Genomic DNA, 18,756 nt, shown 5'->3' with positions numbered 1-18,756 from the left:
AGGAGAGGTGCTAAAGTACATCAACCCCTTTCTTCACACGTATTTTAAGATGACATTTTATAGAGTGTGGATTACATAAGAATGAAAAATCAAAGAACTTTGAAAACGAAGTGGTAACAAACCATTTTAGTCAATGTGTATTAAAACAATATCTTATACATACCTACTAAAATTACTGGATATATAGATCACAGGATGTATAAGACCTACGCTGCAAAACAGTTTTGTTCTTTAGCAATTTTTCACACCAACATTTTAAGTGCTTAACAAGTAGACTTCGATTTCTTGTGGAGAGAGAGAAGGAGAGAGTGAATGAGCAAAGGTATGTTTTGTCTTCACACCCTGAACTGCTTTATCTACCAACGTACTGTCAATTTGAATAGCTGGTCCCTCTGTTGGGGACCAGCGATGACAGTTACTTGTGGATATATGCATAACTGGAAGGACAAATCCCTCTTTGGCTTTAGTTAATATGTATATATCCGTGTACACTGTGGGTACATAAATGAGCTATCCATGGCTCCAATTGATGTTTTACTATTTAAACGAGGTAGGACCACTAAGGATAAAGGAATATGATGATGAAAACACAAGAAAGACCAAATCAATGTCACTTAAAATTTTTATTCATTATTCCCATTCTTTTCTTCTCTCCCAACAAATTCCTCAAAAGTCCAGCACTATCCCTCTCTCTCTTTCGGAGAGGCACAAGCACATACACAGACATGTACACACATGGCATTAACTTCCGCCTACCAAATTCAATCACAAAGCTTCGGTCGGCCCGGGGTTATAGCAAAAGACACTCGCCCAAGATGCCACGCGATGCGACTGAACCTGAAACCTTGTAGCTGGGAAGCAAGCTTCTTAACCACACAGCCATCTCTTCAAAAATCAAAGTCATCGCTGTGTTGATATATTTGGATATATACATGATACTAAAGTTGATATTCATGAATTTCATGTTGACGTTCATGAAACTGAAGTTGATAACATCAACCTTGAGGAGGAATAAAGCCTGTCTTTTAGCAGACAAAATATTCATACTTGTTGCTATTTTGTAATAAATTTTGATATTGATTCTGTTACACCTGTGTATGAATAGTCAAATGTCTACTTAAGTTACCTTTTTGAGGGAATGATTTACCACAGTTGTCACAATGATATGGCTTCTCTCCTGTATGGTCACGTTTGTGAATAGTCAACTGACTATGTCCAGAGAATGATTTACCGCAGATATCACAATGATATGGCTTCTCTCCTGTATGTGTACGTTTGTGCTTAGTTAAGTAATTACTATCAAAGAATGATTTACCACAGATATCACAATGGTATGGTCTTTCTCCAGTATGAATACGTTTGTGACGAGTCAAATGACTACTTTCAGAATATGATTTACCACAGATGTCACAATGATACTGTTTCTCTCCTGTATGAGTAAGTTTGTGTCTTGTCAACGTATAACTTTGAGAGAATGATTTACCACAGATATCGCAATGATATGGCCTCTCTCCTGTATGTGTAAGTTTGTGTTTAGTCAAATGACCATTTTGAGAAAATGATTTACCACAAATATCACAACGATATGGCTTCTCTCCTGTATGAACACCTTTGTGAATAGTCAACTGACTATTATAAGAATATGATAAACCACAGATATTACAATGATATGGCTTCTCTCCTGTATGTGTAAGATTGTGTTTAGTCAAATGACCACTTTGAGAGAATGATTTACCACAGATATCACAACGATATAGCTTCTCTCTTGTATGCGTAAAATTGTGTTTAGTCAAGGTACTAGTTAGAGAGAATGATTTACCACAAATATCACAATGATATGGCTTCTCTCCTGTATGTCTACGTCTGTGCTTAGTTAAGTCACTACTTTCAAAGAATGATTTACCACAGATATCACAATGATATGGCTTCTCTCCTGTATGTCTACGTTTGTGCTTAGTTAAGTAAATACTATCACAGAATGATTTACCAGAAATATCACAACGATATGGCTTCTCTGCTGTATGTCTAAGCTTGTGTCTAGTCAACGTAGAACTCTCAGAGAATGATTTACCACAAATGTCACAATGATATGGCTTCTCTCCTGTATGAACACCTTTGTGAATAGTCAACTGACTATTACAATTGTATGATTTACCACAGATTTCACAATGGTATGGTTTCTCACCTGTATGTGTAAGTTTGTGTTTCGTCAAGTTACTAGTTAGAGAGAATGATTTACCACAAATATCACAATGATAGGGCTTCACTCCTGCATGCGTAACTTTGTGTTTCGTCAAGGTACTAGTTAGAGAGAATGATTTACCACATATATCACAATGATAGGGCTTCTCTCCCGTATGTGTGCGAATGTGCTTAGTTAAGTAACTACTATGAGAGAATGATTTATCACAGGTATTGCAATGATATGGTCTTTCTTCAGTATGAATACGTTTGTGGCCAGTCAAATGACGACTTTCAGCGAATGATTTATCACAAATATCACAATGATATGGCTTCTCACCTGTATGTCTACGTTTGTGCTTAGTTCAGTAACTACTACGAGAGAATGATTTACCACAGACATCGCAATGATACGACTTCTCTCCTGTATGTGTATCTTTGTGTGCTGTCACGGCACCACTATGACAGAATGACGGTTTCTCACCTGTATTGGGGTTTTTCCCTTGAGTTAAATCATTCATCATGGGAGGGGAATTTCTCATACATATCACAAAGATAGTGCTTATTTCATTTCTAAGAGTTTGTTTGTGTTCAGTTGTGTCGCTATTTTCAGGGAGTAATTGAATGCCGTTTCTTTCCTCTGAGATCTTGTTTAATATGTAAATCAGGAGGTGAAGACTATCCACGCCTTTGTAAAGTTATCCAAGCTTAATTAACCTGTAAAGCAATCACCTCCTCTATATTGCAGACAGCAAAGACTTGAAATTGTTGCTGCTAATTCCATCGTCCAGAAGAAATATTTCGCAGTATTTTGTCATAGACTTTCTTCATATAAAGAGGTTGACGTATTGATGAATGCTCCTTATAAATATATCGTCTTCCTTTAGTCAATAAAAGTTGATGAAAATATCAAAGGCACATCTGAATGAAGAAATTTCTTTTCTGTCAACAGGATGTGATATTCTGAAATAGAAAAAGAAACTAAGATAAAGACAGTTAAATGACATAACAAATCAAGATTGCAAATATTCTTTTCTACTCTACTAACAAGGCCCAAAATTTGTGGGGAGGGGCGAGACAATTAGATCGACTCCTGTATGAAACTGGTACTCAGTTTATCGACCTCGTAAAGATGAACATAAAGACAGCGGAGACTGTCATTTATTTAATGTCAATGTTTCCAGTGGTCAGAATCCATTGAAGCATGGAAAGATTTACTGCCTGACACGAAACTGTGCCGATGGCACGTAATAAGCAGCATTTGAGTGTGGTTGACTAGGCAGCAGAAGACGAACGGTTGTTTCCGTGACGACTCGACGGTTCACTTCGGATATCTCCGTGACCTTCGTTACGGCTGCTAAAACGGGAGGAGGAGAAGAAAGCTAACGGGTTGTGTGTGCGTGCCTGTTCTTGTCTGTGTGTGGGCGTACTTGTTCTTGCCTCTGTGTCTGTGTGTCCGTTCCTGTTCTTACATCTGTGTCTGTGTCAGTGCTTGTTCTTGCCTCTGTGTCTGCGTGTGCGTGTGTGCTTGTTCTTGCCTCTGTGTCTGTGTGTCCGTTCCTGTTCTTACATCTGTGTCTGTGTCAGTGCTTGTTCTTGATTCTGTGTCTGCGTGTGCGTGTGTGCTTAATCTAGCATTTGTGTCCGTGCTGCTTTTTGCCTCTGTGTCTGTGTGTCCGTTCCTGTTCTTACCTCCGTGTGTGTGTACGTGCTTGTTCTTGCCTCTGTGTCTGCGTGTGCGTGTGTGCTTCTTCTTAACTCTGTGTCTGCGTGTGCGTGTGTGCTTGTTCTTGCCTCTGTGTGACCCGGAAATGAAAAGCCAAAAAATATACGGAAATGGGTTTAAAACAATGTGTAGGAAATGATTATGAAAAAAAAAAAGGTGCACAAAGCAATAAGAGGGTGGGGAAAGGACTTCGGAAAATTCACAAGATCCGAATTTCGTGGGTCAAGATGTAGGGGTTAATGTTTAGTTTGGAGAAGGTTATGTATTTAACGTTATATTGTAAGCATACAAGGTAAAAAGAAAAGTTCATTTCGACCTGTAAGTGTGTACACGTTCTCGTAGTAGTAACCCACAGATAAAGATAGAATGATGTTATAAGAGAAAAGAAATTCAGTTAATAAAAGTTATAGAATCGAGGGATTTTTGTGTCTCATAACTTTCTTTCTCCTTTTGTCCCCTAATGTTTGCTGTCACTGCGTTTTCACCTACTCCCTTCTTCGATAATAGAATTCGTTGGAAGTCTGTGATATCTATTCTAGCTATTGCTGAAATGGAAGAGGTTAGAAGGGTCAAGTGGCGAAGGCATTCTATTGCTTAGCTAAGGCATCTGGCAAATTTAACTGCTGTCACAGAAAAACTATTGTTTTCACATAAGAAAAGATCTTTTGAAGTGTTAATTGAAATTTGGCTATCTTTTTTTAAGAAATGCACTTTTGAAGGAGAGGTGCGAAAGTGCATCAACCCCTTTCTTCACACGTATTTTAAGATGACATTTTATAGAGTGTGGATTACATAAGAATGAAAAATCAAAGAACTTTGAAAACGAAGTGGTAACAAACCATTTTAGTCAATGTGTATTAAAACAATATCTTATACATACCTACTAAAATGACTGGATATATAGATCACAGGATGTATAAGACCTACGCTGCAAAACAGTTTTGTTCTTTAGCAATTTTTCACACCAACATTTTAAGTGCTTAACAAGTAGACTTCGATTTCTTGTGGAGAGAGAGAAGGAGAGAGTGAATGAGCAAATGTATGTTTTGTCTTCACACCCTGAACTGCTTTATCTACCAACGTACTGTCAATTTGAATAGCTGGTCCCTCTGTTGGGGACCAGCGATGACAGTTACTTGTGGATATATGCATAACTGGAAGGACAAATCCCTCTTTGGCTTTAGTTAATATGTATATATCCGTGTACACTGTGGGTACATAAATGAGCTATCCATGGCTCCAATTGATGTTTTACTATTTAAACGAGGTAGGACCACTAAGGATAAAGGAATATGATGATGAAAACACAAGAAAGACCAAATCAATGTCACTTAAAATTTTTATTCATTATTCCCATTCTTTTCTTCTCTCCCAACAAATTCCTCAAAAGTCCAGCACTATCCCTCTCTCTCTTTCGGAGAGGCACAAGCACATACACAGACATGTACACACATGGCATTAACTTCCGCCTACCAAATTCAATCACAAAGCTTCGGTCGGCCCGGGGTTATAGCAAAAGACACTCGCCCAAGATGCCACGCGATGCGACTGAACCTGAAACCTTGTAGCTGGGAAGCAAGCTTCTTAACCACACAGCCATCTCTTCAAAAATCAAAGTCATCGCTGTGTTGATATATTTGGATATATACATGATACTAAAGTTGATATTCATGAATTTCATGTTGACGTTCATGAAACTGAAGTTGATAACATCAACCTTGAGGAGGAATAAAGCCTGTCTTTTAGCAGACAAAATATTCATACTTGTTGCTATTTTGTAATAAATTTTGATATTGATTCTGTTACACCTGTGTATGAATAGTCAAATGTCTACTTAAGTTACCTTTTTGAGGGAATGATTTACCACAGTTGTCACAATGATATGGCTTCTCTCCTGTATGGTCACGTTTGTGAATAGTCAACTGACTATGTCCAGAGAATGATTTACCGCAGATATCACAATGATATGGCTTCTCTCCTGTATGTGTACGTTTGTGCTTAGTTAAGTAATTACTATCAAAGAATGATTTACCACAGATATCACAATGGTATGGTCTTTCTCCAGTATGAATACGTTTGTGACGAGTCAAATGACTACTTTCAGAATATGATTTACCACAGATGTCACAATGATACTGTTTCTCTCCTGTATGAGTAAGTTTGTGTCTTGTCAACGTATAACTTTGAGAGAATGATTTACCACAGATATCGCAATGATATGGCTTCTCTCCTGTATGTGTAAGTTTGTGTTTAGTCAAATGACCATTTTGAGAAAATGATTTACCACAAATATCACAACGATATGGCTTCTCTCCTGTATGAACACCTTTGTGAATAGTCAACTGACTATTATAAGAATATGATAAACCACAGATATTACAATGATATGGCTTCTCTCCTGTATGTGTAAGATTGTGTTTAGTCAAATGACCACTTTGAGAGAATGATTTACCACAGATATCACAACGATATAGCTTCTCTCTTGTATGCGTAAAATTGTGTTTAGTCAAGGTACTAGTTAGAGAGAATGATTTACCACAAATATCACAATGATATGGCTTCTCTCCTGTATGTCTACGTCTGTGCTTAGTTAAGTCACTACTTTCAAAGAATGATTTACCACAGATATCACAATGATATGGCTTCTCTCCTGTATGTCTACGTTTGTGCTTAGTTAAGTAAATACTATCACAGAATGATTTACCAGAAATATCACAACGATATGGCTTCTCTGCTGTATGTCTAAGCTTGTGTCTAGTCAACGTAGAACTCTCAGAGAATGATTTACCACAAATGTCACAATGATATGGCTTCTCTCCTGTATGAACACCTTTGTGAATAGTCAACTGACTATTACAATTGTATGATTTACCACAGATTTCACAATGGTATGGTTTCTCACCTGTATGTGTAAGTTTGTGTTTCGTCAAGTTACTAGTTAGAGAGAATGATTTACCACAAATATCACAATGATAGGGCTTCACTCCTGCATGCGTAACTTTGTGTTTCGTCAAGGTACTAGTTAGAGAGAATGATTTACCACATATATCACAATGATAGGGCTTCTCTCCCGTATGTGTGCGAATGTGCTTAGTTAAGTAACTACTATGAGAGAATGATTTATCACAGGTATTGCAATGATATGGTCTTTCTTCAGTATGAATACGTTTGTGGCCAGTCAAATGACGACTTTCAGCGAATGATTTATCACAAATATCACAATGATATGGCTTCTCACCTGTATGTCTACGTTTGTGCTTAGTTCAGTAACTACTACGAGAGAATGATTTACCACAGACATCGCAATGATACGACTTCTCTCCTGTATGTGTATCTTTGTGTGCTGTCACGGCACCACTATGACAGAATGACGGTTTCTCACCTGTATTGGGGTTTTTCCCTTGAGTTAAATCATTCATCATGGGAGGGGAATTTCTCATACATATCACAAAGATAGTGCTTATTTCATTTCTAAGAGTTTGTTTGTGTTCAGTTGTGTCGCTATTTTCAGGGAGTAATTGAATGCCGTTTCTTTCCTCTGAGATCTTGTTTAATATGTAAATCAGGAGGTGAAGACTATCCACGCCTTTGTAAAGTTATCCAAGCTTAATTAACCTGTAAAGCAATCACCTCCTCTATATTGCAGACAGCAAAGACTTGAAATTGTTGCTGCTAATTCCATCGTCCAGAAGAAATATTTCGCAGTATTTTGTCATAGACTTTCTTCATATAAAGAGGTTGACGTATTGATGAATGCTCCTTATAAATATATCGTCTTCCTTTAGTCAATAAAAGTTGATGAAAATATCAAAGGCACATCTGAATGAAGAAATTTCTTTTCTGTCAACAGGATGTGATATTCTGAAATAGAAAAAGAAACTAAGATAAAGAAGACAGTTAAATGACATAACAAATCAAGATTGCAAATATTCTTTTCTACTCTACTAACAAGGCCCAAAATTTGTGGGGAGGGGCGAGACAATTAGATCGACTCCTGTATGAAACTGGTACTCAGTTTATCGACCTCGTAAAGATGAACATAAAGACAGCGGAGACTGTCATTTATTTAATGTCAATGTTTCCAGTGGTCAGAATCCATTGAAGCATGGAAAGATTTACTGCCTGACACGAAACTGTGCCGATGGCACGTAATAAGCAGCATTTGAGTGTGGTTGACTAGGCAGCAGAAGACGAACGGTTGTTTCCGTGACGACTCGACGGTTCACTTCGGATATCTCCGTGACCTTCGTTACAGCTGCTAAAACGGGAGGAGGAGAAGAAAGCTAACGGGTTGTGTGTGCGTGCCTGTTCTTGTCTGTGTGTGGGCGTACTTGTTCTTGCCTCTGTGTCTGTGTGTCCGTTCCTGTTCTTACATCTGTGTCTGTGTCAGTGCTTGTTCTTGCCTCTGTGTCTGCGTGTGCGTGTGTGCTTAATCTAGCCTCTGCGTCCGTGCTGCTTTTTGCCACTGTGTCTGTGTGTCCGTACCGCTTTTTGCCTCTGTGTCTGCGTGCGTGCTTGTTCTTGATTCTGTGTCTGCGTGTGCGTGTGTGCTTAATCTAGCATCTGTGTCCGTGCTGCTTTTTGCCTCTGTGTCTGTGTGTCCGTTCCTGTTCTTACCTCTGTGTGTGTGTACGTGCTTGTTCTTGCCTCTGTGTCTGCGTGTGCGTGTGTGCTTCTTCTTGCCTCTGTGTGACCCGGAAATGAAAAGCCAAAAAATATACGGAAATGGGTTTAAAACAATGTGTAGGAAATGATTATGAAAAAAAAAAAAGGTGCACAAAGCAATAAGAGGGTGGGGAAAGGACTTCGGAAAATTCACAAGATCCGAATTTCGTGGGTCAAGATGTAGGGGTTAATGTTTAGTTTGGAGAAGGTTATGTATTTAACGTTATATTGTAAGCATGCAAGGTAAAAAGAAAAGTTCATTTCGACCTGTAAGTGTGTACACGTTCTCGTAGTAGTAACCCACAGATAAAGATAGAATGATGTTATAAGAGAAAAGAAATTCAGTTAATAAAAGTTATAGAATCGAGGGATTTTTGTGTCTCATAACTTTCTTTCTCCTTTTGTCCCCTAATGGTTGCTGTCACTGCGTTTTCACCTACTCCCTTCTTCGATAATAGAATTCGTTGGAAGTCTGTGATATCTATTCTAGCTATTGCTGAAATGGAAGAGGTTAGAAGGGTCAAGTGGCGAAGGCATTCTATTGCTTAGCTAAGGCATCTGGCAAATTTAACTGCTGTCACAGAAAAACTATTGTTTTCACATAAGAAAAGATCTTTTGAAGTGTTAATTGAAATTTGGCTATCTTTTTTTAAGAAATGCACTTTTGAAGGAGAGGTGCTAAAGTACATCAACCCCTTTCTTCACACGTATTTTAAGATGACATTTTATAGAGTGTGGATTACATAAGAATGAAAAATCAAAGAACTTTGAAAACGAAGTGGTAACAAACCATTTTAGTCAATGTGTATTAAAACAATATCTTATACATACCTACTAAAATGACTGGATATATAGATCACAGGATGTATAAGACCTACGCTGCAAAACAGTTTTGTTCTTTAGCAATTTTTCACACCAACATTTTAAGTGCTTAACAAGTAGACTTCGATTTCTTGTGGAGAGAGAGAAGGAGAGAGTGAATGAGCAAAGGTATGTTTTGTCTTCACACCCTGAACTGCTTTATCTACCAACGTACTGTCAATTTGAATAGCTGGTCCCTCTGTTGGGGACCAGCGATGACAGTTACTTGTGGATATATGCATAACTGGAAGGACAAATCCCTCTTTGGCTTTAGTTAATATGTATATATCCGTGTACACTGTGGGTACATAAATGAGCTATCCATGGCTCCAATTGATGTTTTACTATTTAAACGAGGTAGGACCACTAAGGATAAAGGAATATGATGATGAAAACACAAGAAAGACCAAATCAATGTCACTTAAAATTTTTATTCATTATTCCCATTCTTTTCTTCTCTCCCAACAAATTCCTCAAAAGTCCAGCACTATCCCTCTCTCTCTTTCGGAGAGGCACAAGCACATACACAGACATGTACACACATGGCATTAACTTCCGCCTACCAAATTCAATCACAAAGCTTCGGTCGGCCCGGGGTTATAGCAAAAGACACTCGCCCAAGATGCCACGCGATGCGACTGAACCTGAAACCTTGTAGCTGGGAAGCAAGCTTCTTAACCACACAGCCATCTCTTCAAAAATCAAAGTCATCGCTGTGTTGATATATTTGGATATATACATGATACTAAAGTTGATATTCATGAATTTCATGTTGACGTTCATGAAACTGAAGTTGATAACATCAACCTTGAGGAGGAATAAAGCCTGTCTTTTAGCAGACAAAATATTCATACTTGTTGCTATTTTGTAATAAATTTTGATATTGATTCTGTTACACCTGTGTATGAATAGTCAAATGTCTACTTAAGTTACCTTTTTGAGGGAATGATTTACCACAGTTGTCACAATGATATGGCTTCTCTCCTGTATGGTCACGTTTGTGAATAGTCAACTGACTATGTCCAGAGAATGATTTACCGCAGATATCACAATGATATGGCTTCTCTCCTGTATGTGTACGTTTGTGCTTAGTTAAGTAATTACTATCAAAGAATGATTTACCACAGATATCACAATGGTATGGTCTTTCTCCAGTATGAATACGTTTGTGACGAGTCAAATGACTACTTTCAGAATATGATTTACCACAGATGTCACAATGATACTGTTTCTCTCCTGTATGAGTAAGTTTGTGTCTTGTCAACGTATAACTTTGAGAGAATGATTTACCACAGATATCGCAATGATATGGCTTCTCTCCTGTATGTGTAAGTTTGTGTTTAGTCAAATGACCATTTTGAGAAAATGATTTACCACAAATATCACAACGATATGGCTTCTCTCCTGTATGAACACCTTTGTGAATAGTCAACTGACTATTATAAGAATATGATAAACCACAGATATTACAATGATATGGCTTCTCTCCTGTATGTGTAAGATTGTGTTTAGTCAAATGACCACTTTGAGAGAATGATTTACCACAGATATCACAACGATATAGCTTCTCTCTTGTATGCGTAAAATTGTGTTTAGTCAAGGTACTAGTTAGAGAGAATGATTTACCACAAATATCACAATGATATGGCTTCTCTCCTGTATGTCTACGTCTGTGCTTAGTTAAGTCACTACTTTCAAAGAATGATTTACCACAGATATCACAATGATATGGCTTCTCTCCTGTATGTCTACGTTTGTGCTTAGTTAAGTAAATACTATCACAGAATGATTTACCAGAAATATCACAACGATATGGCTTCTCTGCTGTATGTCTAAGCTTGTGTCTAGTCAACGTAGAACTCTCAGAGAATGATTTACCACAAATGTCACAATGATATGGCTTCTCTCCTGTATGAACACCTTTGTGAATAGTCAACTGACTATTACAATTGTATGATTTACCACAGATTTCACAATGGTATGGTTTCTCACCTGTATGTGTAAGTTTGTGTTTCGTCAAGTTACTAGTTAGAGAGAATGATTTACCACAAATATCACAATGATAGGGCTTCACTCCTGCATGCGTAACTTTGTGTTTCGTCAAGGTACTAGTTAGAGAGAATGATTTACCACATATATCACAATGATAGGGCTTCTCTCCCGTATGTGTGCGAATGTGCTTAGTTAAGTAACTACTATGAGAGAATGATTTATCACAGGTATTGCAATGATATGGTCTTTCTTCAGTATGAATACGTTTGTGGCCAGTCAAATGACGACTTTCAGCGAATGATTTATCACAAATATCACAATGATATGGCTTCTCACCTGTATGTCTACGTTTGTGCTTAGTTCAGTAACTACTACGAGAGAATGATTTACCACAGACATCGCAATGATACGACTTCTCTCCTGTATGTGTATCTTTGTGTGCTGTCACGGCACCACTATGACAGAATGACGGTTTCTCACCTGTATTGGGGTTTTTCCCTTGAGTTAAATCATTCATCATGGGAGGGGAATTTCTCATACATATCACAAAGATAGTGCTTATTTCATTTCTAAGAGTTTGTTTGTGTTCAGTTGTGTCGCTATTTTCAGGGAGTAATTGAATGCCGTTTCTTTCCTCTGAGATCTTGTTTAATATGTAAATCAGGAGGTGAAGACTATCCACGCCTTTGTAAAGTTATCCAAGCTTAATTAACCTGTAAAGCAATCACCTCCTCTATATTGCAGACAGCAAAGACTTGAAATTGTTGCTGCTAATTCCATCGTCCAGAAGAAATATTTCGCAGTATTTTGTCATAGACTTTCTTCATATAAAGAGGTTGACGTATTGATGAATGCTCCTTATAAATATATCGTCTTCCTTTAGTCAATAAAAGTTGATGAAAATATCAAAGGCACATCTGAATGAAGAAATTTCTTTTCTGTCAACAGGATGTGATATTCTGAAATAGAAAAAGAAACTAAGATAAAGACAGTTAAATGACATAACAAATCAAGATTGCAAATATTCTTTTCTACTCTACTAACAAGGCCCAAAATTTGTGGGGAGGGGCGAGACAATTAGATCGACTCCTGTATGAAACTGGTACTCAGTTTATCGACCTCGTAAAGATGAACATAAAGACAGCGGAGACTGTCATTTATTTAATGTCAATGTTTCCAGTGGTCAGAATCCATTGAAGCATGGAAAGATTTACTGCCTGACACGAAACTGTGCCGATGGCACGTAATAAGCAGCATTTGAGTGTGGTTGACTAGGCAGCAGAAGACGAACGGTTGTTTCCGTGACGACTCGACGGTTCACTTCGGATATCTCCGTGACCTTCGTTACAGCTGCTAAAACGGGAGGAGGAGAAGAAAGCTAACGGGTTGTGTGTGCGTGCCTGTTCTTGTCTGTGTGTGGGCGTACTTGTTCTTGCCTCTGTGTCTGTGTGTCCGTTCCTGTTCTTACATCTGTGTCTGTGTCAGTGCTTGTTCTTGCCTCTGTGTCTGCGTGTGCGTGTGTGCTTAATCTAGCCTCTGCGTCCGTGCTGCTTTTTGCCACTGTGTCTGTGTGTCCGTACCGCTTTTTGCCTCTGTGTCTGCGTGCGTGCTTGTTCTTGATTCTGTGTCTGCGTGTGCGTGTGTGCTTAATCTAGCATCTGTGTCCGTGCTGCTTTTTGCCTCTGTGTCTGTGTGTCCGTTCCTGTTCTTACCTCTGTGTGTGTGTACGTGCTTGTTCTTGCCTCTGTGTCTGCGTGTGCGTGTGTGCTTCTTCTTAACTCTGTGTCTGCGTGTGCGTGTGTGCTTGTTCTTGCCTCTGTGTGACCCGGAAATGAAAAGCCAAAAAATATACGGAAATGGGTTTAAAACAATGTGTAGGAAATGATTATGAAAAAAAAAAAAGGTGCACAAAGCAATAAGAGGGTGGGGAAAGGACTTCGGAAAATTCACAAGATCCGAATTTCGTGGGTCAAGATGTAGGGGTTAATGTTTAGTTTGGAGAAGGTTATGTATTTAACGTTATATTGTAAGCATGCAAGGTAAAAAGAAAAGTTCATTTCGACCTGTAAGTGTGTACACGTTCTCGTAGTAGTAACCCACAGATAAAGATAGAATGATGTTATAAGAGAAAAGAAATTCAGTTAATAAAAGTTATAGAATCGAGGGATTTTTGTGTCTCATAACTTTCTTTCTCCTTTTGTCCCCTAATGGTTGCTGTCACTGCGTTTTCACCTACTCCCTTCTTCGATAATAGAATTCGTTGGAAGTCTGTGATATCTATTCTAGCTATTGCTGAAATGGAAGAGGTTAGAAGGGTCAAGTGGCGAAGGCATTCTATTGCTTAGCTAAGGCATCTGGCAAATTTAACTGCTGTCACAGAAAAACTATTGTTTTCACATAAGAAAAGATCTTTTGAAGTGTTAATTGAAATTTGGCTATCTTTTTTTAAGAAATGCACTTTTGAAGGAGAGGTGCTAAAGTACATCAACCCCTTTCTTCACACGTATTTTAAGATGACATTTTATAGAGTGTGGATTACATAAGAATGAAAAATCAAAGAACTTTGAAAACGAAGTGGTAACAAACCATTTTAGTCAATGTGTATTAAAACAATATCTTATACATACCTACTAAAATGACTGGATATATAGATCACAGGATGTATAAGACCTACGCTGCAAAACAGTTTTGTTCTTTAGCAATTTTTCACACCAACATTTTAAGTGCTTAACAAGTAGACTTCGATTTCTTGTGGAGAGAGAGAAGGAGAGAGTGAATGAGCAAAGGTATGTTTTGTCTTCACACCCTGAACTGCTTTATCTACCAACGTACTGTCAATTTGAATAGCTGGTCCCTCTGTTGGGGACCAGCGATGACAGTTACTTGTGGATATATGCATAACTGGAAGGACAAATCCCTCTTTGGCTTTAGTTAATATGTATATATCCGTGTACACTGTGGGTACATAAATGAGCTATCCATGGCTCCAATTGATGTTTTACTATTTAAACGAGGTAGGACCACTAATGATAAAGGAATATGATGATGAAAACACAAGAAAGACCAAATCAATGTCACTTAAAATTTTTATTCATTATTCCCATTCTTTTCTTCTCTCCCAACAAATTCCTCAAAAGTCCAGCACTATCCCTCTCTCTCTTTCGGAGAGGCACAAGCACATACACAGACATGTACACACATGGCATTAACTTCCGCCTACCAAATTCAATCACAAAGCTTCGGTCGGCCCGGGGTTATAGCAAAAGACACTCGCCCAAGATGCCACGCGATGCGACTGAACCTGAAACCTTGTAGCTGGGAAGCAAGCTTCTTAACCACACAGCCATCTCTTCAAAAATCAAAGTCATCGCTGTGTTGATATATTTGGATATATACATGATACTAAAGTTGATATTCATGAATTTCATGTTGACGTTCATGAAACTGAAGTTGATAACATCAACCTTGAGGAGGAATAAAGCCTGTCTTTTAGCAGACAAAATATTCATACTTGTTGCTATTTTGTAATAAATTTTGATATTGATTCTGTTACACCTGTGTATGAATAGTCAAATGTCTACTTAAGTTACCTTTTTGAGGGAATGATTTACCACAGTTGTCACAATGATATGGCTTCTCTCCTGTATGGTCACGTTTGTGAATAGTCAACTGACTATGTCCAGAGAATGATTTACCGCAGATATCACAATGATATGGCTTCTCTCCTGTATGTGTACGTTTGTGCTTAGTTAAGTAATTACTATCAAAGAATGATTTACCACAGATATCACAATGGTATGGTCTTTCTCCAGTATGAATACGTTTGTGACGAGTCAAATGACTACTTTCAGAATATGATTTACCACAGATGTCACAATGATACTGTTTCTCTCCTGTATGAGTAAGTTTGTGTCTTGTCAACGTATAACTTTGAGAGAATGATTTACCACAGATATCGCAATGATATGGCTTCTCTCCTGTATGTGTAAGTTTGTGTTTAGTCAAATGACCATTTTGAGAAAATGATTTACCACAAATATCACAACGATATGGCTTCTCTCCTGTATGAACACCTTTGTGAATAGTCAACTGACTATTATAAGAATATGATAAACCACAGATATTACAATGATATGGCTTCTCTCCTGTATGTGTAAGATTGTGTTTAGTCAAATGACCACTTTGAGAGAATGATTTACCACAGATATCACAACGATATAGCTTCTCTCTTGTATGCGTAAAATTGTGTTTAGTCAAGGTACTAGTTAGAGAGAATGATTTACCACAAATATCACAATGATATGGCTTCTCTCCTGTATGTCTACGTCTGTGCTTAGTTAAGTCACTACTTTCAAAGAATGATTTACCACAGATATCACAATGATATGGCTTCTCTCCTGTATGTCTACGTTTGTGCTTAGTTAAGTAAATACTATCACAGAATGATTTACCAGAAATATCACAACGATATGGCTTCTCTGCTGTATGTCTAAGCTTGTGTCTAGTCAACGTAGAACTCTCAGAGAATGATTTACCACAAATGTCACAATGATATGGCTTCTCTCCTGTATGAACACCTTTGTGAATAGTCAACTGACTATTACAATTGTATGATTTACCACAGATTTCACAATGGTATGGTTTCTCACCTGTATGTGTAAGTTTGTGTTTCGTCAAGTTACTAGTTAGAGAGAATGATTTACCACAAATATCACAATGATAGGGCTTCACTCCTGCATGCGTAACTTTGTGTTTCGTCAAGGTACTAGTTAGAGAGAATGATTTACCACATATATCACAATGATAGGGCTTCTCTCCCGTATGTGTGCGAATGTGCTTAGTTAAGTAACTACTATGAGAGAATGATTTATCACAGGTATTGCAATGATATGGTCTTTCTTCAGTATGAATACGTTTGTGGCCAGTCAAATGACGACTTTCAGCGAATGATTTATCACAAATATCACAATGATATGGCTTCTCACCTGTATGTCTACGTTTGTGCTTAGTTCAGTAACTACTACGAGAGAATGATTTACCACAGACATCGCAATGATACGACTTCTCTCCTGTATGTGTATCTTTGTGTGCTGTCACGGCACCACTATGACAGAATGACGGTTTCTCACCTGTATTGGGGTTTTTCCCTTGAGTTAAATCATTCATCATGGGAGGGGAATTTCTCATACATATCACAAAGATAGTGCTTATTTCATTTCTAAGAGTTTGTTTGTGTTCAGTTGTGTCGCTATTTTCAGGGAGTAATTGAATGCCGTTTCTTTCCTCTGAGATCTTGTTTAATATGTAAATCAGGAGGTGAAGACTATCCACGCCTTTGTAAAGTTATCCAAGCTTAATTAACCTGTAAAGCAATCACCTCCTCTATATTGCAGACAGCAAAGACTTGAAATTGTTGCTGCTAATTCCATCGTCCAGAAGAAATATTTCGCAGTATTTTGTCATAGACTTTCTTCATATAAAGAGGTTGACGTATTGATGAATGCTCCTTATAAATATATCGTCTTCCTTTAGTCAATAAAAGTTGATGAAAATATCAAAGGCACATCTGAATGAAGAAATTTCTTTTCTGTCAACAGGATGTGATATTCTGAAATAGAAAAAGAAACTAAGATAAAGACAGTTAAATGACATAACAAATCAAGATTGCAAATATTCTTTTCTACTCTACTAACAAGGCCCAAAATTTGTGGGGAGGGGCGAGACAATTAGATCGACTCCTGTATGAAACTGGTACTCAGTTTATCGACCTCGTAAAGATGAACATAAAGACAGCGGAGACTGTCATTTATTTAATGTCAATGTTTCCAGTGGTCAGAATCCATTGAAGCATGGAAAGATTTACTGCCTGACACGAAACTGTGCCGATGGCACGTAATAAGCAGCATTTGAGTGTGGTTGACTAGGCAGCAGAAGACGAACGGTTGTTTCCGTGACGACTCGACGGTTCACTTCGGATATCTCCGTGACCTTCGTTACAGCTGCTAAAACGGGAGGAGGAGAAGAAAGCTAACGGGTTGTGTGTGCGTGCCTGTTCTTGTCTGTGTGTGGGCGTACTTGTTCTTGCCTCTGTGTCTGTGTGTCCGTTCCTGTTCTTACATCTGTGTCTGTGTCAGTGCTTGTTCTTGCCTCTGTGTCTGCGTGTGCGTGTGTGCTTAATCTAGCCTCTGCGTCCGTGCTGCTTTTTGCCACTGTGTCTGTGTGTCCGTACCGCTTTTTGCCTCTGTGTCTGCGTGCGTGCTTGTTCTTGATTCTGTGTCTGCGTGTGCGTGTGTGCTTAATCTAGCATCTGTGTCCGTGCTGCTTTTTGCCTCTGTGTCTGTGTGTCCGTTCCTGTTCTTACCTCTGTGTGTGTGTACGTGCTTGTTCTTGCCTCTGTGTCTGCGTGTGCGTGTGTGCTTCTTCTTGCCTCTGTGTGACCCGGAAATGAAAAGCCAAAAAATATACGGAAATGGGTTTAAAACAATGTGTAGGAAATGATTATGAAAAAAAAAAAAGGTGCACAAAGCAATAAGAGGGTGGGGAAAGGACTTCGGAAAATTCACAAGATCCGAATTTCGTGGGTCAAGATGTAGGGGTTAATGTTTAGTTTGGAGAAGGTTATGTATTTAACGTTATATTGTAAGCATGCAAGGTAAAAAGAAAAGTTCATTTCGACCTGTAAGTGTGTACACGTTCTCGTAGTAGTAACCCACAGATAAAGATAGAATGATGTTATAAGAGAAAAGAAATTCAGTTAATAAAAGTTATAGAATCGAGGGATTTTTGTGTCTCATAACTTTCTTTCTCCTTTTGTCCCCTAATGGTTGCTGTCACTGCGTTTTCACCTACTCCCTTCTTCGATAATAGAATTCGTTGGAAGTCTGTGATATCTATTCTAGCTATTGCTGAAATGGAAGAGGTTAGAAGGGTCAAGTGGCGAAGGCATTCTATTGCTTAGCTAAGGCATCTGGCAAATTTAACTGCTGTCACAGAAAAACTATTGTTTTCACATAAGAAAAGATCTTTTGAAGTGTTAATTGAAATTTGGCTATCTTTTTTTAAGAAATGCACTTTTGAAGGAGAGGTGCTAAAGTACATCAACCCCTTTCTTCACACGTATTTTAAGATGACATTTTATAGAGTGTGGATTACATAAGAATGAAAAATCAAAGAACTTTGAAAACGAAGTGGTAACAAACCATTTTAGTCAATGTGTATTAAAACAATATCTTATACATACCTACTAAAATGACTGGATATATAGATCACAGGATGTATAAGACCTACGCTGCAAAACAGTTTTGTTCTTTAGCAATTTTTCACACCAACAT

General features: G+C 38.1%; 2 protein-coding genes across 2 annotated transcripts; both read right to left on the bottom strand.

The window, feature by feature from the left end:
* Window positions 1-973: 973 nt before the first annotated feature.
* On the bottom strand, window positions 974-7,167 carry LOC149129251 (uncharacterized; the record flags this gene model as incomplete). Its single annotated transcript, XM_089346665.1, is given in 2 exon segments — window positions 974-2,623; window positions 5,736-7,167. Coding segments are annotated over 2 exon segments (2,970 nt in total), but the record flags the coding sequence as incomplete, so codon positions are not given.
* A 3,046-nt stretch (window positions 7,168-10,213) lies between these two features.
* Window positions 10,214-16,432, bottom strand: LOC149129250 (uncharacterized; the record flags this gene model as incomplete). The annotated part of the gene is given in 2 exon segments (XM_089346664.1): window positions 10,214-11,863; window positions 15,001-16,432. Coding segments are annotated over 2 exon segments (2,970 nt in total), but the record flags the coding sequence as incomplete, so codon positions are not given.
* Window positions 16,433-18,756: the final 2,324 nt, after the last annotated feature.

This window comes from Octopus bimaculoides, unplaced genomic scaffold (genome assembly GCF_046866305.1).
Source record: "Octopus bimaculoides isolate indiv1 unplaced genomic scaffold, ASM4686630v1 contig88, whole genome shotgun sequence".
Taxonomy (NCBI): domain Eukaryota; kingdom Metazoa; phylum Mollusca; class Cephalopoda; order Octopoda; family Octopodidae; genus Octopus; species Octopus bimaculoides.
The sequence above is the reverse complement of the archived record's forward strand: the minus strand, read 5'-3'. Positions and strand labels throughout refer to the sequence as shown.